We start from the raw sequence: 17,433 nt of genomic DNA, 5'->3' as shown, positions 1-17,433 counted from the left end.
CAAGCTGCAGGGGGAGTGGGTAGTGTTGGTGAATGATTATGCCCCAAATTGGGACGATGCAGGGTTCATGCGGCGTATGTTGGGCCGCATACCGGACCTGGAGGCAGGGGGCCTGATCATGGGGGGAGACTTTAACACTGCTGGATCCCCCCGGGCTGGGGGAAGAGAGGGACCAACGTCCGCTCTGGCGCATGGAGGTGGGGCTGATGGCAGATGAGGTGGTGGCCGGGAGGGTCCGGGGGTGTATTGAGCGATACCTCGAGGCCAATGATAACGGGGAGGTTCGGGTGGGGACGGTCTGGGAGGCATTGAAGGCGGTGATGAGGGGGGAATTGATCTCCATCCGAACCCATAGGGAGAGGGGGGAGCAGAGGGAAAGGGAAAGACTGATAGGGGAGATGGTGCAGGTGGATAGGAGATATGCGGAGGCCCCAGAGGAGGGATTGCTGGGGAGAGGCGTAGCCTTCAGGCCAGATTTGACCTACTGACGACCAGAAAGGCGGAAGCCCAGTGGAGGAAAGCACAGGGGGCGGTGTATGAACACGGGGAGAAGGCAAGCAGGATGCTGGCGCACCAGCTCCGGAAGCGAGACGTGGCCAGGGAGATTGGGGGAGTGACGGATAGAGCTGGGAAGGTGGTGCGGAGGGGGGTAGAGGTCAATGGGGTCTTCAGGGACTTCTATGGGGAACTGTACCGGTCTGAACCCCCGGTGGAGGAGGGTGGAATGGGGTGCTTCCTGGACAAGTTGCGATTCCCGAGGGTGGAAGAGGAACAGGTGGAGGGACTAGGGGCGCCGATCGAGTTGGAGGAGGTGGTCAAAGGGATAGGGAGCATGCAGTCGGGGAAGGGGCCGGGGCCGGACGGGTTTCCGGCTGAATTCTATAAAAAGTATTTGGACCTGATGGGCCCCCTGTTGGTCCGGACCTTTAACGAGGCAAGGGGGGGGGGGGGGGGGGGGGCTCTGCCCCCAACTATGTCACGGGCGCTGATTTCCTTGATCCTGAAGCGGGACAAGGACCCTCTGCAGTGTGGATCATATAGGCCGATTTCGCTGCTGAACGCCGATGCTAAGCTGCTGGCAAAAGATCCTGGCCACTAGAATAGAGGATTGTGTGCCGGGGGTCATACATGAGGACCAGACGGGGTTTGTGAAGGGAAGGCAGCTGAACACAAACGTGTGAAGACTCCTCAATGTCATTATGATGCCGGCTGTGGAAGGGGAGGCGGAGATAGTGGTGGCGTTGGACGCGGAGAAGGCCTTCGATATGGTTGAGTGGGAGTACTTGTGGGAGGTGTTGGAGAGGTTCGGGTTTGGGGAGGGGTTTATCCGGTGGGTGAGGCTGCTCTACGAGGCCCCGATGGCAAGTGTAGCCATGAATAGGAGGAGGTCGGAGTACTTTCGGCTGCATCGGGGGACGAGACAGGGGTGCCCCTTGTCCCCCTTGCTCTTCGCGTTGGCGATTGAGCCCCTGGCCACGGCACTGAGGGAGTCAGGGAACTGGAGGGGCCTGGTGCGGGGTGGGGAGGAGCATAGAGTGTCGCTGTACGCGGACGACCTGTTGCTGTATGTGGCGGACCCGGTGGGGGGGATGCCGGAGGTGATGAGGATTCTTGGGGAATTTGGGGGTTTCTCTGGGTATAAGCTGAACCTGGGCAAGAGTGAGGTGTTTGTGGTGCATCCGGGGGGATCAAGAGGAGGGGATTGGTAGGCTCCCATTGAAGCAGGCAGGGAAGAGTTTTAGGTACCTAGGGGTCCAGGTGGCAGGGAGCTGGGTGGCCCTGCACAAGCTCAACCTCACAAGATTGGTGGAGCAGATGGAGGAGGAGTTTAAGAGATGGGATATGTTACCGCTGTCACTGGCGGGGAGGGTGCAGTCCGTCAAGATGACGGTGCTCCCGAGGTTTTTGTTCTTGTTCCAGTGCCTCCCCATCTTTATCCCAAAGGCCTTTTTCAGGAGGGTCAACAGCAGTATCACGGGATTTGTGTGGGCGCATGGGACTCCAAGGGTTCGAAGAGTGTTCCTGGAACGAGGCAGGGATGGGGGGGGCTGGCGTTGCCCAACTTCTGTGGGTACTACTGGGCGGCCAACGCAGTGATAGTGCGTAAGTGGGTAATGGGCGAGGAGGGGGCAGCGTGGAAGAGGATGGAGGCGGCGCCTTGTGTGGGCACGAGCCTGGAAGCGCTAGTAACGAGGTATACCACGAGCCCGGTGGTGGCGGCTACCCTCAAAATTTGGGGGCAATGGAGACGGCACAGAGGAGAAATGGGGGGCTCGATGGAGGCCCCGATACGGGGGAACCATCGGTTCGTCCCAGGGAGCATTGATGGCGATTCCGGGGCTGGCACAGGGCAGGGGTTAGGAGGTTGAGGGACCTGTTTGTGGAGGGGAGGTTTGCGAGCTTGGGGGAGTTGGAGGGGATGTTTGGGCTCCCCCCGGGGAACATGTTTAGGTACATCCAGGTGAGGGCGTTTGCCAGGCAGCAGGTGGAGGGGTTCCCCTTGCTGCTCCCACGAGGGGTGCGGGATAGGGTGCTCTCGGGGGTGTGGGTCGGAGGAGGGAGGATCTCGGACATATACTGCGTAATGCAGGAGGTAGACGAGGCCTCGGTGGAGGAACTGAAGGGGAAGTGGGAAGAGGAGCTGGGGGAGGAGAATGAGGAGGGGACGTGGGCAGATGCCCTGGAGAGAGTGAATTCCTCCTTTTCCTGTGCGAGGCTTAGTCTCATACGGTTCAAGGTGCTGCATAGGGCCCACATGACTGGGACGAGGATGAGTAGGTTTTTCGGGGGCGAGGACAGGTGTGCTAGGTGCTCGGGGAGCCCAGCGAACCACGTCCATATGTTTTGGGTGTGCCCAGCGTTAGGGGAGTTTTGGAAGGGGGTAGCAAAGACGGTGTCGAGGGTGGGGGGGGGTCCTGTCTTTGTTCTTTTTCTTTGTTGTTGTTCTTTCTTTTTGTTTGAAGTTGGGGGGGTATTGTTCATGGGGTGTTACCGCGGTTGTATGTTAATAGAGCTAAGATGTTTATATTTTGTATTTTGTAAAAATTTCAATAAAAATTATTTAGAAAAAAAATAAATTCTAGTTGTCAGACGGCTGTCAAATGATTAATGATTTGTGCAACAACCCATTTGCCATCACCATTGAGGATCTGAAAACCACTGGATTTTGAATTGCTAGATGCAAGTAATCTTTCTCCTCTTTTCCTACTGCAACTAGGATCCTCAACTTAGGCCGAAGGTGGAGGTAAGAGGAGTGTAGTCTTAGCCTTTTATGTAACTTGTATATTAGAGTATTGTGTATATAGTGGCAATTGAGTTAACCTAATCATGTATCCAGTGAAGTGGGGTGACTACAAGTCTAGGCAAAGTACTTTCAGACGGGCAAGTATTCCAAATCAGAAAATGCTTTCGATGTGGCATATGGGTTTTATTCTGATTAATGATCTGCTTCCTGTGTCTCAATAACTGCTTTTGTTTTTAAATTCAAATATTGAAAAGAGGGGCTCAGACCATGCACCGAGGGGAGTCTAGCTTCTGTAGAATATTCCCTTTGGTCTTCACCCTCCAAGCTATATTTTCATAAAATAACAAGGGTTGCCATTAATTGTTGCATTTAAATAGATATCAATTACTAATTTGAACTGGGTAATACCATGATCACTGTATTTTTCCTGCTTGTGGATGTGTAACAGTTTTTGGTATTTCTTTATGTTACCTGGCCTTGATATGGCTATCACTTTAGAGATTAGCGCACTATTGGTCATTATGTTATAATACTTGCCTGTGCTTTCCATACACCCAAGTGTACAATTTCCTTTTATATTTATCAGTTAGGATAGGGATGATATGCTCAACTCTTAATCATAATACTTCAAAGGCACTAGATACAAGTGATTTTTCGTCAAGGATCACAATATCAACCAATAAAAACTCAGCAGGTCTGGCAGCATTTGGAAGGAGAGAAAATAAGAGTTAACGTCGAGTCCTTTGGCTCTTATGTCAGAATTGACAAATTCAAAGGACTCAAAATGTTAACTCTTATTTTCTCTCCTTTCAGATGCTGCCAGCCCTGCTGTGTTTTTCCAGCATCCTCTGTTCTTGTTTCAGATTTCAGCATCCACAGCATTTTGCTTATTTTAGTATCAACTAATAGGTTGCTTGAAGGACACTCAAAACTGAACCATAGTGACAGGGTTTGAAACTGCGCTTGCAATTCGACATAAAGTAACCAATCTCAGGAATTAATTCATTCTCTTTTAGAGCTCAACGTTTGGTTGTCAGCAAAGCAATTCACAAAGATTCCTGATCTAATCAGGGTACTGTTAAATTGGCTGCTGACTACCAATTTATTGACCTCTGGAAGGTTCAACAAGGCTCAAATTGGTTACCACAATACTCAAAGCACCAGGACCAATGCCTTCCAGTTAAACCCTTTCAAAATCAGACCCCCGGTGTACTTCATTATCAATGCTTGCCCATCAAAAATATTTGCCCAAGATTTATCCTTTTTACGAGCTCTATTTATGTAAAAAGTCATGCTTTTACAGAATGGGAGAGTAATTCAATAACTTTCCAGACAGCAACAAGTGGTGTCATTGAAAAGTCTTGAGGTGGGTGAGTGAAAACATGTCAAAACACATTACTACAAAAGCAATTTGTTGCAGATGCTGGAAATATGAAATTAAGACAGAAAATGCTCGAAATACTCAGCAGGACTGTCAGAATCCGTGAAGAGAGAAAAAAAAGTTAATGCTACTGGTTAGCTCAAAAAATGATTGTTCTTTACACATTACCTGTGTTTGCACAGTTGAGGGAGTGCCCCCACCAGCTGGTCTCACTTTAGTCGTCTTACTTAGAGCTTTCTTCTGTTGTAAAGCAATTTTATATTTAGATTCAGCATTACGATATTCCTTATCATGAAAGAGAGAATCTGCATGGTAGACAAGTAGTTGATACTTCTGCACTGGGGAGAATAATTCTCTAAGAGCAAAGAACAAACAAAGCATAATTAGTACATCTGTGAAATAACTTGCAATCCCAATAAATATATTAGGATTTTTCTTGTATGAACAGCATAAGGTTGGTCACCAAGATCACAACTAATTATCTATCCTCAATTTCCCTTGAAAAGATGGTGGTGAGCTGCCTTCTATGTCTGTTACAGCTCATGTGGTCTAAGTACAGCCACAATACCCTTTTATCATCTTACAAGTGCACATAGTACAGTAGTCCAATATGCAGCGTCCCCAGAAAATTTTAAACAATCAATAAATTTTAAAAAGGCCTTTGGGACAACAAGTAAAGTAAAACAGCAAATGTCAATCAAGGTACAAGAATAGTAGAAAATGTAATGCTGTTTTTACAAGTGTTGTTGGAGCTGCACTCATCCAGGCAAGAGGAGAATATTCCATTACACTCCTGACTTGTGCCTTGTAGGTGGTGGACAATTGTTTCATGGTCGCCGTTACTGAAAATAATTGAATTCAAACTCCATCACCAGCTGTGGTGACATTTGAACCCTTGCCAGAGCATTAGTCTTAGCTAATGGATTACTAGCCCAGTGATGTTATCACTACACCACCCTCTCCCCTGATGCTACATTCTGGGTGGCTTTGGGAAGTCAGGAGGGGAGTTACTCGCCACAGGATTCCTAACCGTTGACCTGCTCTGGTAGTTACAGTATTTATATAGCTTGTCCAGTTCAGTTTCTGGTTAACGATAACCCCCAGGATGTTGATAGTGGGGGATTCATCCATGGTAATGCCATTGAATGTCAAGGGCAATGGTGAGATCCATTATTGTTGGAGATGATAATTGCTTGGCACTTGTGTGTCAAAACTTTTACTTGCCACTGGCCAGCTCAAGCCTGGATATCATCTGGGTCTTGCTGCATTTGGCACAGACTGTTTCTGTATGAGGTGTAGTGAAGGATTTTGAACATTGTCCCCACTTCTGACTTTATGATGGAAGGAAGATGGATGAAGCAGATGGTAAATCATTTTTTGAGCATGTTGCTGAGGAAGGGGGACTTCCGGTGGCGGCATGTCAGAGGAAGTCGCAAGTTGGGTGGCTCCTGCTCGAGGCTTGATTTTTTAGAATTTAATTCCCGGTCCCTGGGGCAATTTTTCATTAAATAAGTGCAGGAAGACATAAGGAAGGATGGGGATGTCCAAAAAAAAAAGAAAGCTGACATGAAGAAGGGGCGAGTGAAGGTTGGCTGTCGAGCGAAAGGGACAGCTTGGCAACCGGAAAGATGGCGGAGGCCGGGTCGCTGGGTGGGGTGCACTGTTCATGGCAGAAAAGATGACCGAGGTGATGGTTGTGGAGTTTGAAAAACAGTTCACAAAGCACATGGAGGTGATGAGGAAGGAGATGATGGTGGCATTGAAGGTGCTGGTGGAGGAGGCGATTGTCCCGGTGAGGGTGGCGGTGTCAAAGACATCAGCCGAGGTGTGGGAGCAGGGTGAAAATCTGAAGGGAGTGGAGGAGACCATGTCGCAGCACAGCGATCAGCTCACCTCGATTGGTGAGGAGCTGCAGAAGGTGATGGAGGCCAACAAAGGTCTGCGAGTCACGGTAGAGGACCTGGAAAACAGATCTAGGCAGCAAAATCTGAGGATCGTGGGCCTGCCCGAAGGGGTGGAGGTCCCAAGGCCGACTGAGTACTTTGCCAAGATGTTTGCGGGGCTGTTGGGGGAGGGGGAAGATCCATCCCGGTACAAACTGGATTGGTCTTATCGGTCGCTGAGGCCTAAACCAAAGGCGAATGAGCTGCCAAGAGCAGTGATTATTTGTTTCCATAGGTACCACATGGAGGAGAAAGTCCCGAGTTAGGCAAAGCAGAAGCGGGAGGAGCAGTGGTCCATGTATTTATCAGGACTTAACCGTGGAGCTGGCGAGGAGGCGGGCGGCCTTCGTCCGAGTGAAGACGGCACTGTATAACAGCAGTGTGCGGTTCAGCGTTGCTTATCCAGCTGAGTTGAGGGTGACCTACAACTCCAAAGACTTTTATTCCGAGATAGTGGAAGCGGCGGAGGCGTTTGTAAAGGCAGAAGGACTGGGACAGAAGTGAGAAATGGGACTGCGGATTGGTCTTGGACTGAGGGTGGGGGGAATGGAAGATTGTATATAGTTCTATTTTTTATTTCATGTTGTTATATGTGTTAAATGGGGTGAAGTTACCTATTTGGATAAGTTAGGAGTTGGGATATTTTGTAATGGCGGTTTTCTGGGGTTTGAGAGTTTGCACTGGGTATGTTTATTTGAAGGAGATTTCTTTGCTTTCCGGGGACCAAGTGGGGAGAGAAGATGGGAGGGAGTGGGGCCTGGGCCAGAGTCTTCACACTAGCAAGCTCAAACTGACTAGTGAACGGGGGTGTGGTGATGGGGCTGCAGTCACTGGAGTGGGGTGGGGGTGGGGCTGCAGTCACTGGAGTCTGGTCGAACAGGTTTCGATGGGCCTAGAAGGTGAAAAGTGGGGGAGTGGGCCAATACTGGGTGAGGTGTTTTCGAGAGGGATGGGGGGATTCGATGGCAACAATTAGACGTGGCGGGTCAACATGATTGTGGATAGCGGTTTGGAGGGGTGGGGGGGGGATGGAGACACCCCCGGTCAGGATAATTACATCAAATGTGAATGGTTTGTGGGACCAGTGAAGAGATCGAAGGTGTCTGCGCACCTAAAAAGCTTAACGGCTGATGTTGTCATGCTACAGGAGACTCATCTGAAGGTGTAAGATCACATGAGGCTCAGGAAGGGCCAGGAGAGCCAAGTATTTCATTTGGGGTTCGACAGCAGGGAGGAGTAGCGGTTTTGATTGGTAAGAGAGTGAGGTTCCAGATGGAGACGGTGGTAGTGGACCAGTGGGGTAGATACGTGATAGTAACAGGGGTGTTGGAGGAGAGGTTGGTGGTGTTGGCAAGTATGTATGGCCCTAACTGGGATGATGCAGGATTTGTGAGGAAGGTGCTTGGGGCCATTCCGGACTTGGTCCTGGAGAAGGCAGTAGCGCAAAGACCGGAGTGTAAAATGGATGCTGGGTTGCTGGGGGACCGAAGTTTTTGTCAGAAGATCGGGAGAGTGATTGAGGAGTACGTGGGCTTTAACTGTACAGGGGAAGTATCGTAGGCGGCGGTATGGGAGGCCCTGAAGGCGGTAGGGAGGGGGAGGTGATAGTGTTTAAGGCCAGGTGGATAAAGAGGTGGAAATAGCGTCAAAGGCTGATAGATGAGATGTTGAAGGTGGACAGGAGGTACACAGTGGATGCAGATTCAGCACCTTTGGGCACAAGGAGGGAGCTACAGGCTAGCTTTGATTGTTTGTCCACGAGGAAGGCGGTGTGCTAAATAAGGTGGGCGAGGGGAGCGATTTAGGAGTATGGGGAGAAGGCTTGCTGGTAAGCCAACTTTGGAGGGAGGTGGCGAGGGAAATTGACCAGGTGCGGGATGGGAGGGGAAATTTGGTGGTGACCCTGGACCAGATTAATAGGATGTTTGAGGAGTTCTATGAAAATTTGTATACGTCAGAGCCACTGGGGGGAGGATCAGGGGATGAGGGAGTTTCTGGATGGATTTGACTATCTGAGGCTGGAGGAGGAAGCCAGGGCCACACTGGAGAGGCCAGTGGGGGAACAGGGGGTGAAGGAGGCAATTGGGAGAATGCAATCGGGGAAAGTGGCAGGGCCAGATGGGTTCCCAGTGGAGTGTTACAAGAAATTTAAAGACAAATTGGCACCGCTGATGGTGGGAATGTTTGAGGAAGCGATGGGGAAGGGGGTGCTACCACAAACATTGGGCACGCCTCAATCTCCATGCTGTTAAAGAAAGATAAAGGACCCAACGGAGTGTGGGTCGTACAGGCCAATATCGCTACTGAATGTTGGCACAAATGTACAGGCGGCTAGGGATAGCATGGTGTTGCAGTGGTTAGCACTGCTGCCCCACGGCACCGAGGACCCAGGTTCAATCCCGGCTCTGGGTCACTGTCTGTGGAGTTTGCAGATTCTCCCCGTGTTTGCGTGGGTTTCGCCCCCACAACCCAAAGATCTGCAGGGTAGGTAGACTGGCCATGTTAAATTGCCCCTTAATTGGAAAAAATTAATTGGGTACTCTAAATTTATTTTAAAAAGGGGGAATAAAAGGTACTTGCGACTAGATTGGAGGGGTGCCTCCTGTAGGTGATAGGGGAGGACCAGACTTGGTTCGTGAAAGGAAGACAGCTATTCTCAAATATTAGGAGGTTATTAAATATAATAATGATACCATCGGAGGGAAGGGAGACAGAGGTGGTGGCTGCGCTGGACGCGAAAAGGTATTTGATCGAGTAGAATGGGAGTATTTGATGGCGGCCGTTGAGAGGTTTGGGTTCGGGCTAAGATTCACGGAGTGGGTACGGCTATCATACAAGGAATCAACAGCAAGTGTCCCCACAAACAGGTTTGGGGTACTTTTTTCTACACCGTGGGACCAGGCAGAGGTGTCCTATGTGACCTCTGTTATTTGCATTAGTGATAGACCCTTTGGCCATCGCTTTAAGGAGCTCGGGGCTGTGGAAGAGAATAGAACGGGGCGGGGCAGAACATAAGGTGTATCTGTGTGCAGACGATTTATTATTATATATCGGAGCCGGGTGCGGCGATGGGGATTATAATCGAACATCTTCGAAGATTTGGGTCCTTTTCAGAGTATAAATTAAACCTGGAAAAGAGTGAATATTTTGTGGTGTCCTGGCCAGGAGTGAGAGGGCTGCCACTTCAGGTATTTGGGGGTGCTGGTGGCACGGGACTGGGGGTAGCTTCATATGTACAATTTTACTAAATTGGTGGGGAGTATAAAAGCGGATTTGGCAAGGTGGGAGGGACAGCCTCCTCCTGTCACTGGAAGGTGGGATGCAGGTGATTAAAATGTACGCGTTGCCGTAATTTCTCTTTCTATTTCAGTGCCTGACGGTCTTTTTGACGAAGGCATTTTTTAAGGAAGTGGACAAGTCAATCATTTTGTTAATTTTGGTTCGGGGGGCGGCGGGGGGGAAGAGAACAAGTCAATCACTTTGTTACTTTGGGTGGTGGTGGTGGTGGTGGTGGTGGTTGAGGGGGGGGGGGGGGGGGGGGGGGGGGGGGTGGAGAGAAAGAGGTTTGGCCTACAAGAATTTAATATATTACTATTGTGCGGCGAATGCCGAAAAGGTGGAGTTGGCTTGGAAGGGAAGAGTCCCAGTGGATTACAATGGAGGAGGGTCTGTGAATGGGGTCGGGGTTGAGGGCGTTGGTAACAGCGCTGCTCTCAATGGCCCAGGGCAAGTACTCTGGGAGTCTGGTGGTGGTGGCAACACGATTTGGAGGGCAGTTGAGGCAGCGTTTTGAACTGGTCAGAGGAGATGCCGATTAGGAGGAACCATAGGTTTGATCCAGGGAGGCTGGACAGGATGTTTCAGAGATGGCAGGTGAGAGAGATCTGGATATTAAAAGACCTGTTCCTGGGGTGACGTTTTGCGAGGTTGGAAGAGTTGGGAGAGAAATATGGACTGGGGCAAGGATTTAGGTACCTGCAGAAAACTTTCCAAAACTTTGCTAGGAAGGAGGTTCAGAGCTTCCCAATAGCGCTGATTCCCTCATTGTTGGAAGAGGTATTGACGGCAGGGGGAATGGAGAACGGGGTGGTGTCAGCGATCTACAAGAGTATTTTGAGGAGGACTGGAACGCCATGGAGGGGTCAAAGCCAAGCGGGAGGAAGATGGCAGCACGGCAGCACAGTGGTTAGTACAGTTGCTTCACAACTCCAGAGTCCCAGGTTAGATTCCCAGCTTGGGTTACTGTCTGTACAGAGTCTGCAGGTTCTCCCCGTGTCTGCGTGGGTTTCGTCCGGGTGCTCCGGTTTCCTCCCACAGTCCAAAGATGTAGCAGATTAGGTGGAATGGCCATGATAAATTGCCCTTGGTGTCCAAAAAGGTTAGGTGGGGTTACGGGGATATGAATGAAATGAAAATCGCTTATTGTCATGAGTAGGCTTCAATGAAGTTACTGTGAAAAGCCCCTAGTCACCTCATTCCGGCGCCTGTTCGGGGAAGCTGGTATGGGAATTGAACCGTGCTGCTGGCCTGCCTGGGTCTCCTTTAAAAGCCAGCGATTTAGCCCAGTGTGCTAAACCAGCCCCAGGATAGGGTATGGAAGACGATTTATGGTGTGAGGTGCTCCGGAGGGTGAACGCCTCAACCTCATTTGCGAGGTTGGGACTGATACAGCTGAAGGTTATGTATAGGGCGCATCTTTTGAGGGCAAGGATGAGTCGATTCTTTGAGGGAATGGAGGACATATGTGAGCATTGTGGGAGGAGTCCCGCAAACCATGTACATACGTTTTGGTCCTGTCTGAAGCTGGAGACGTATTGGAGGAAGGCTATCAGTGTCATCTCAGGGGTAGTGCATGCGAACTTGGAACCAGGGCCCCAAGAAGCCATTTTCGGGGTGTTGGGCAGGTCCGGGCTGCAGGTGGGTGCAGGGGCGAGCCTTTGCCTCGCTGATTGCCCGGAGGCGGGTCCTGTTGGGGTGGAGGTCAGTTTCTTCGCCCTGTGCCTCAGCTTGGCCGGGGGGGGGGGGGGGGGGGGGGGGAGACACACACCTACTTGAACTTTTGATCCTCGAGAAGGTGAAATTTGAGCTGAGGGGGATGAAAGAAGGGTTCTACAATTCATGGGGACTGGGGTTGGGGTTATTGTTGGCTTTGATTATACCGTTTACTGATTGACTGCTAATATTTGTTTTTTACCTGGAATGTACAGGTGGATGTTTTGGTTTGTATAGTGGGTGGGGTGGTTTTTGTTTGGGGGCTTGTTATTGTATTTGTTTGTTTTTTCTTTTGTTGTTTATTTGATGAAAATGTTGAAAATGAGGAGAATAAAAAGAGTTTTTAAAAAATCTTTGCTGAGGTAAGAATTTTGGTTGGACACCAGGGGCAGGATTCTCCCAGCCCCGTGCCAGGCCGGAGAATCCCCGCAACCGTGCCACTCCGCCCCGAGATTCTCCGTGGAGTGGGGAATCGGCACCGCCTGTTTGGAATGGCGCGGTCGCTCTACACGGCCGGGCCACCGATTCTCTGGCCACTCTAAAAGGTAGAGTCCTGCTGGCGCCGTCCACACCTGGTCGCAGCCGGCGGGAACTCTGCGCGCAGGGTCGGGGAGCGGCCTGTAAGGGTGAGGGGCGTGCAGGGTCAGGGGGCGGCCTGTAAGGGGGGGGGGGGGCGGATTGAGGGGGGGGGGGGGCTCCGACCCCAGGGGGGGGCCTCCGAATGCGCCTCGCCCACGATCGTGGCCCACCCATTGGTGTTCTGACCTCTTGCTCCCCGGGCCTATTTTCTTACACACTAGCCCCTGAACTCCCGCGCCATGTTGCGTCGGGGCCGGCACATTGAGGGAGGCCACCATGCATGCGCGGGTTGGCGCGGCGCACAGTTCACGCCGGGATGGGAGTCTAGAGCGGCGTGAACTGCTCCAGCGCTGTGCTGGCCCCCTGTAGGGGCCAGAATCAGTACTCCCAGCGGCCCGTTCACGCCGTCGTGAAACACGACGGCATTTCCAACGGCGTGGACACTCTCCCGCCGAATGGGAGAATCCCGCCCCAGAACTCCTGTTCTCGGAACAAGTTCATACAATTTTAACATCCACCTAAATCACTGAAATTATAAATGGGACTCCAGGTTTAACATTTTACCTGAAGAACAATCCCTCCAACAATGGATCACTCCATTAGTATTAATGTCAACAAACTGCAGTAAAAGAAAACCTTTAACATAGAAAACATTCCATGGTGCTTTTACATGAAGGCAAGAGAGAAAATAGAATTGATATTATGTCATGGTGTGGACTAAGGTTGGCGAGTGGCTTTTCAGAAAAATATTTAAAACGTAGAACGCTTGGCTACTAAAGGTGGAGCAAAGCAAGGGTAGAAGGCACAAAAGACTAAAGTCACAGAAAGGTGTAGAGATTGTCAGGCAAGATCAGGGAGGAATTTGAAGAAGCAAGTCTATTTTCAATTGTCAGGTTTAAATTCAATGCTTTGGAGAACAGAAGCCAATGATTATGGTCTACATTAAATACTCAAGTCTTGGGTGGCCATCTCTGCTACTGCAAGCTCCATGTCAATGTTGTCTGCGTCCATTTTTTGGTCTTTTCTCATAACCTTCAATAGGATTAAGCCCCTCAAACCTATTCCACAATTCAATGAGATTATGGTTGATCTACAATCTAGTTATACACTCATCTGCCCTATACCTTCAGCTAACAAAAATCAACTGCAATTTTAAAATTAATAGATCAAGCATCCATTGTAATTTGTAGAAGAATCCCAAACTCCTACCATGTTTTGTATGAAGGGATTCCGATCACTCCAGAAAGGTATGTCTTTAGCCTCAACTAGCAAAACGTTTCTCCCAAACTGCCCTAGCTGTTGCCCTTACTATCTTGAAACGTCCAATCAAATTGCTCCTTAACCTTCTAAATGCAAGGGAATACAATTTTTTTTCAATCTATCCTCTTAGCTAGTGGGATCATTTTAGTAAACCTACAGTGCTTCACTCCCAAGGATTGTCCCCAGAACTAATGGTCTAACCAAGGTCTTAAATAACCGAAGCATGACTTCTACTCCTGTGGATTCTATTTCTCTAGATGTAAAGGCCAACATTCGATCAGTTTTTATGATTATCAATTTTGCGATTTACAGCTTCACAGCAACTTGAACCCTTTCGAAATCAGAGGTGACAATATTATCATCATAGCCCTGGCCTGAAGACGCAAGGACAATACAATTAAGGACTTAAAATTGGCATTCCAATTCAGTTTAGACAGCGATTCCTATGAACCAGAACCGCTCTCGCACCCTCCCATGACGAGGCCAGTTAAAAACTAGAACGAAATCGTATTTTAAGACTGAAAACCAACCTTTAAAAAAAAACTGCATCTTAAAACCAGACTATTTGGGGGGGGGGGGGGGGGGGGGGGGGTTAGGAAGGGAGAATCGGAGATACACAACAAACCGAGAGACTTGCCAGCCAGCCAGCAGCAACCACTTACGGATTATTATCGCTCATGGTCAGTAACAAGCTGCTGAGTAGTCTCACATTGGAGTAAAGGCCAGCGGCCACCATATCCCGGACGTGGTCGATAACGTTCATCCTCTCCTTCCAGACCAGTCCTCTGAGAAGTCAACACCAGACCCTCAGCATCAAAAATGGCGCTGTGGGCCTCCTGCCACCTGCAGCTGCTCACTTAACGCCTGAATTATCATAATTTACCGTAACGATACATCGCAGCAATGTTTTTTTTGGCGGGGCGGGGGTAACATATTTAATAATTAAGGATATATAGCCACGTTTGTTTGCAGGTTTACGAGATTAGAAATGGTCGTTGAAGTAAAGCGGCGCTTGGCGGGCAGCCCTGGCGTTGCTAGGCGGAAGGCGCATGTGCGGTTTAGATGCGGGGGCGGGGAAGCGGGCAGCGTTACAGGCCGCCGCTGCAGCCTGAAGCGGCGTTTACCGAGGACCCGCAAGGCTGGGAGCAGGTGCTTCTCACCATCTATCTCGCCCATTTATTCTTCGTTTCTTACTTGTTTTTCATGTTTTACTTGGCTTGATTTGATCTTGAGTAATGGCGGACCAGTCCGCTCTACTCCTCAGGAAACAGCTGGCAGGTACGTGCTACCCTTTTTTGTGGTTGGGTGGGGGTGGGGGGGGGACTGTTGCAGCAGCTGAGCTCGACCCACCTTCAGTCTCGTTTCATTTCGGTCATTTGGTGACTGTTAATGTTTAAAAAAGAAAACATGTTATCTATATTATGTCGTCGTTTGTAATATACAAGTCATTGTTTCGTAACCCCCCCCCCCCCAGATTTTCTTTCCTCTCCTCCCCAGCTCTGCATTATCATTATCATTATCATTATGACAGACTGATTGTGGCAAAGTGTCTGCATGTTGACAACCACGGGATCACAATCGTGTTTTGAACATTGGCAGTTCTTAAACGAATGTAACCGGCGTCAAAGTTACTGTATGAAATGCAGATGTTGTCAGTCTGAAGTGATATGAAGTGATTGTAAAAAAAGTAACAAATAAACGATGGCGCTTCTCGAACAGTTCGATATGACGACTGCGGATTTTAAAAGACTTTTTACACGGCGCTTTTTTAAAAAAAAATGTTTTCACTGCACGGTACGACCGGCTGCAGTCAACCCCCTCAAGTAGCTGAATTGTTAAGTTTCCTTTGGTATTCTTTTCACGTCCTATTGTCAGAAGTAAAATATTGTTATCCTCTCAGCAGTGAGAGTTGATGGTAAGCATTCGGTCGGCATTAAAATGCTGCAATTTACGTCAAGGCATGTTTTCGTTCGATCCTTACTATTACCCACGAACTGCAGTGGGTAATATGCTGGAATGGTAAGTAGGAGAGGAAATGTCATGTTTTTAATATTTTTAAATGATGTTCGATGCCTGGTTCACCGAGAAGAGCAAATAATTTGTGGGATAGCAAATCTTTATTAGATTATTTTACGTTTATCTAATAACTAAAGCAAAGTTGAGTTTGAAATCCAATTAAATAATTGAATTGTAGGAGAGAAATAATTTTATCTTGGAAGATATTTGACATTATTCTTTCTCACTTAGACAAGATTGTTGTTAAATAAAAGCAACATACTCCAGATGCTGGAAATCTGAAATATCAACAGAAAATGCTGGATAAATTCAGCATGTCTGTGGATGGAGAAACACCATTAACATTTTGAGTTCATTGACCCTTCTGCAGAACTGTAGACCCTTCTGAGAAAGGTCACTGGACTCAAAACATTAAGATTGTTAGTAACCTGTATTCTAGCTAAACAATGATATAAGAATGATATTAGAAGTTAATTTTAAAGTTCCATGCAAATTTATTTTAATGAGACGGAAAAAGTAAATGAGGCCATCATTCTCTAACATTTGCAGGCATGCCTTTAATCTAAACATGATGTGGGGAAGCTGGCGTTGGACTGGGGTGAGCACAGTAAGAAGTCTTACAACACCAGGTTAAAGTCCAACAGGTTTGGACCTGAATAAGGAGCAGTGCTCCGAAAGCTCGTGTTTGAAACAAACCTGTTGGACTTTAACCTGGTGTTGTAAGACTTCTTACTTTAATCTAAACGGTACACCAACAAGTGGAGCAATTAGTTTATTGGGTTTTACTTTTGGAAGGAGAAACTGCTTTCTATTTGTTGTGTGAAAAGGATTAGACAGCAGAAGTTAGTACATAGATAGAACAGTACAGCACAGAACAGGCCCTTCGGCCCTCAATGTTGTGCCGAGCAATGATCACCCTACTTAAACCCACGTAACCCGTATACCTGTAACCCAACCCCATTAACCTTACACTACGGGCAATTTAGCATGGCCAATCCACCTAACCCGCACATCTTTGGACTGTGGGAGGAAACCGGTGCACCCGGAGGAAACCCACGCACACACGGGGAGGACGTGCAGACTCACACAGACAGTGACCCAGCCGGGAATCGAACCTGGGACCCTGGAGCTGTGAAGCATTGATGCTAACCACCATGCTACCGTGAGGCCCCTAAGTTAACACACTTGATTTAGTATTATATAACCCAATATATTTATAACTCACCCTGTTTTGTATCTTTATTTACTGAATGATTGAGTTACACGTCATTTGAATCAGAATGTTCTCCTTCCAATGCAAAACTCTGATCAACTCTGCAAATCCCACCCTGGGCCAGATCAGCAGTGGTGCTAATGAGCTACTATTAAGAGGTGGTCAATGGTGTTCTTCACCCAGACTACATTCTTTCCCTTGCTACCCTCATTGCTTCCAAGTTGTGTTCAACATGGAGGAGCACTGATCATTTTAGGATAGTTGGTAATCAGCTGGAGGCTGAGTTGCCAGTGCTTGACTTGATGCTTTGAGACATCACGGGACCCAGATCAATGTTGTGGACCCCAGCACCACTCCTTAACCCCTCTTCCCCCCCCCCCCCCCCCCCCCCCCCCCCCCCCAAACCCATCCCTCCCTTACAGGGTCTTTCCTGGCTGTGCTAAAGGGCATGACCTAGAGGCAGACGCTGAGGACTCTGTTTCATTGGCTGTAAGGTATGATTATGTCAGGTTGTTGCTTGACTGGTCTGTGGTACAACGTTTCTTTAAATTTTGGCACAATTTCTCAGATATTCATGAGTAGGTTGTCTGGGCAGGGTGGACCTTTGCTGTTTCTGGTGCCTACGTCAACACTGAGTGATTTGTCCAGTTTACTCTTCTTTGACCTTTCTGTAGCAGTTTTATGAAACTGAATGGCTTACTAAGCCATTTCAGAAGGCAGTTAAGAGTTCAGAGTAGACCAGGTTAGGATGGTATATTTCCTCCTTCGATCATAAAGATAGAGGAGTGGAATTATGCCATTTGGC

At 48.7% G+C, this 17,433-nt stretch overlaps 2 protein-coding genes across 3 annotated transcripts in view; one reads left to right on the top strand and one right to left on the bottom strand.

The window, feature by feature from the left end:
- The window catches only part of anapc7 (anaphase promoting complex subunit 7), a 45,372-nt gene extending 31,030 nt beyond the window's left edge, over positions 1-14,342 (bottom strand). For both annotated transcript variants that reach the window (XM_038789080.1, XM_038789088.1), the window contains exons 1-2: positions 14,062-14,342; positions 4,794-4,980 (exon numbers count right to left, since the gene is read on the bottom strand). In XM_038789080.1, the coding sequence (XP_038645008.1) occupies positions 4,794-4,980; positions 14,062-14,162 (288 nt within the window). In that variant the 5' untranslated portion in view covers positions 14,163-14,342. The remainder of the gene's footprint in view (positions 1-4,793; positions 4,981-14,061) is intronic.
- A 107-nt stretch (positions 14,343-14,449) lies between these two features.
- ube2g1b (ubiquitin-conjugating enzyme E2G 1b (UBC7 homolog, yeast)) overlaps positions 14,450-17,433 on the top strand; it is a 46,796-nt gene continuing 43,812 nt past the window's right edge. Inside the window, exon 1 of the mRNA XM_038789114.1 lies at positions 14,450-14,677. Within this exon, the coding sequence (XP_038645042.1) occupies positions 14,635-14,677 (43 nt within the window). The 5' untranslated portion in view covers positions 14,450-14,634. The remainder of the gene's footprint in view (positions 14,678-17,433) is intronic.

This window comes from Scyliorhinus canicula, chromosome 1 (assembly GCF_902713615.1).
Source record: "Scyliorhinus canicula chromosome 1, sScyCan1.1, whole genome shotgun sequence".
NCBI lineage: Eukaryota > Metazoa > Chordata > Chondrichthyes > Carcharhiniformes > Scyliorhinidae > Scyliorhinus > Scyliorhinus canicula.
The sequence above is the reverse complement of the archived record's forward strand: the minus strand, read 5'-3'. Positions and strand labels throughout refer to the sequence as shown.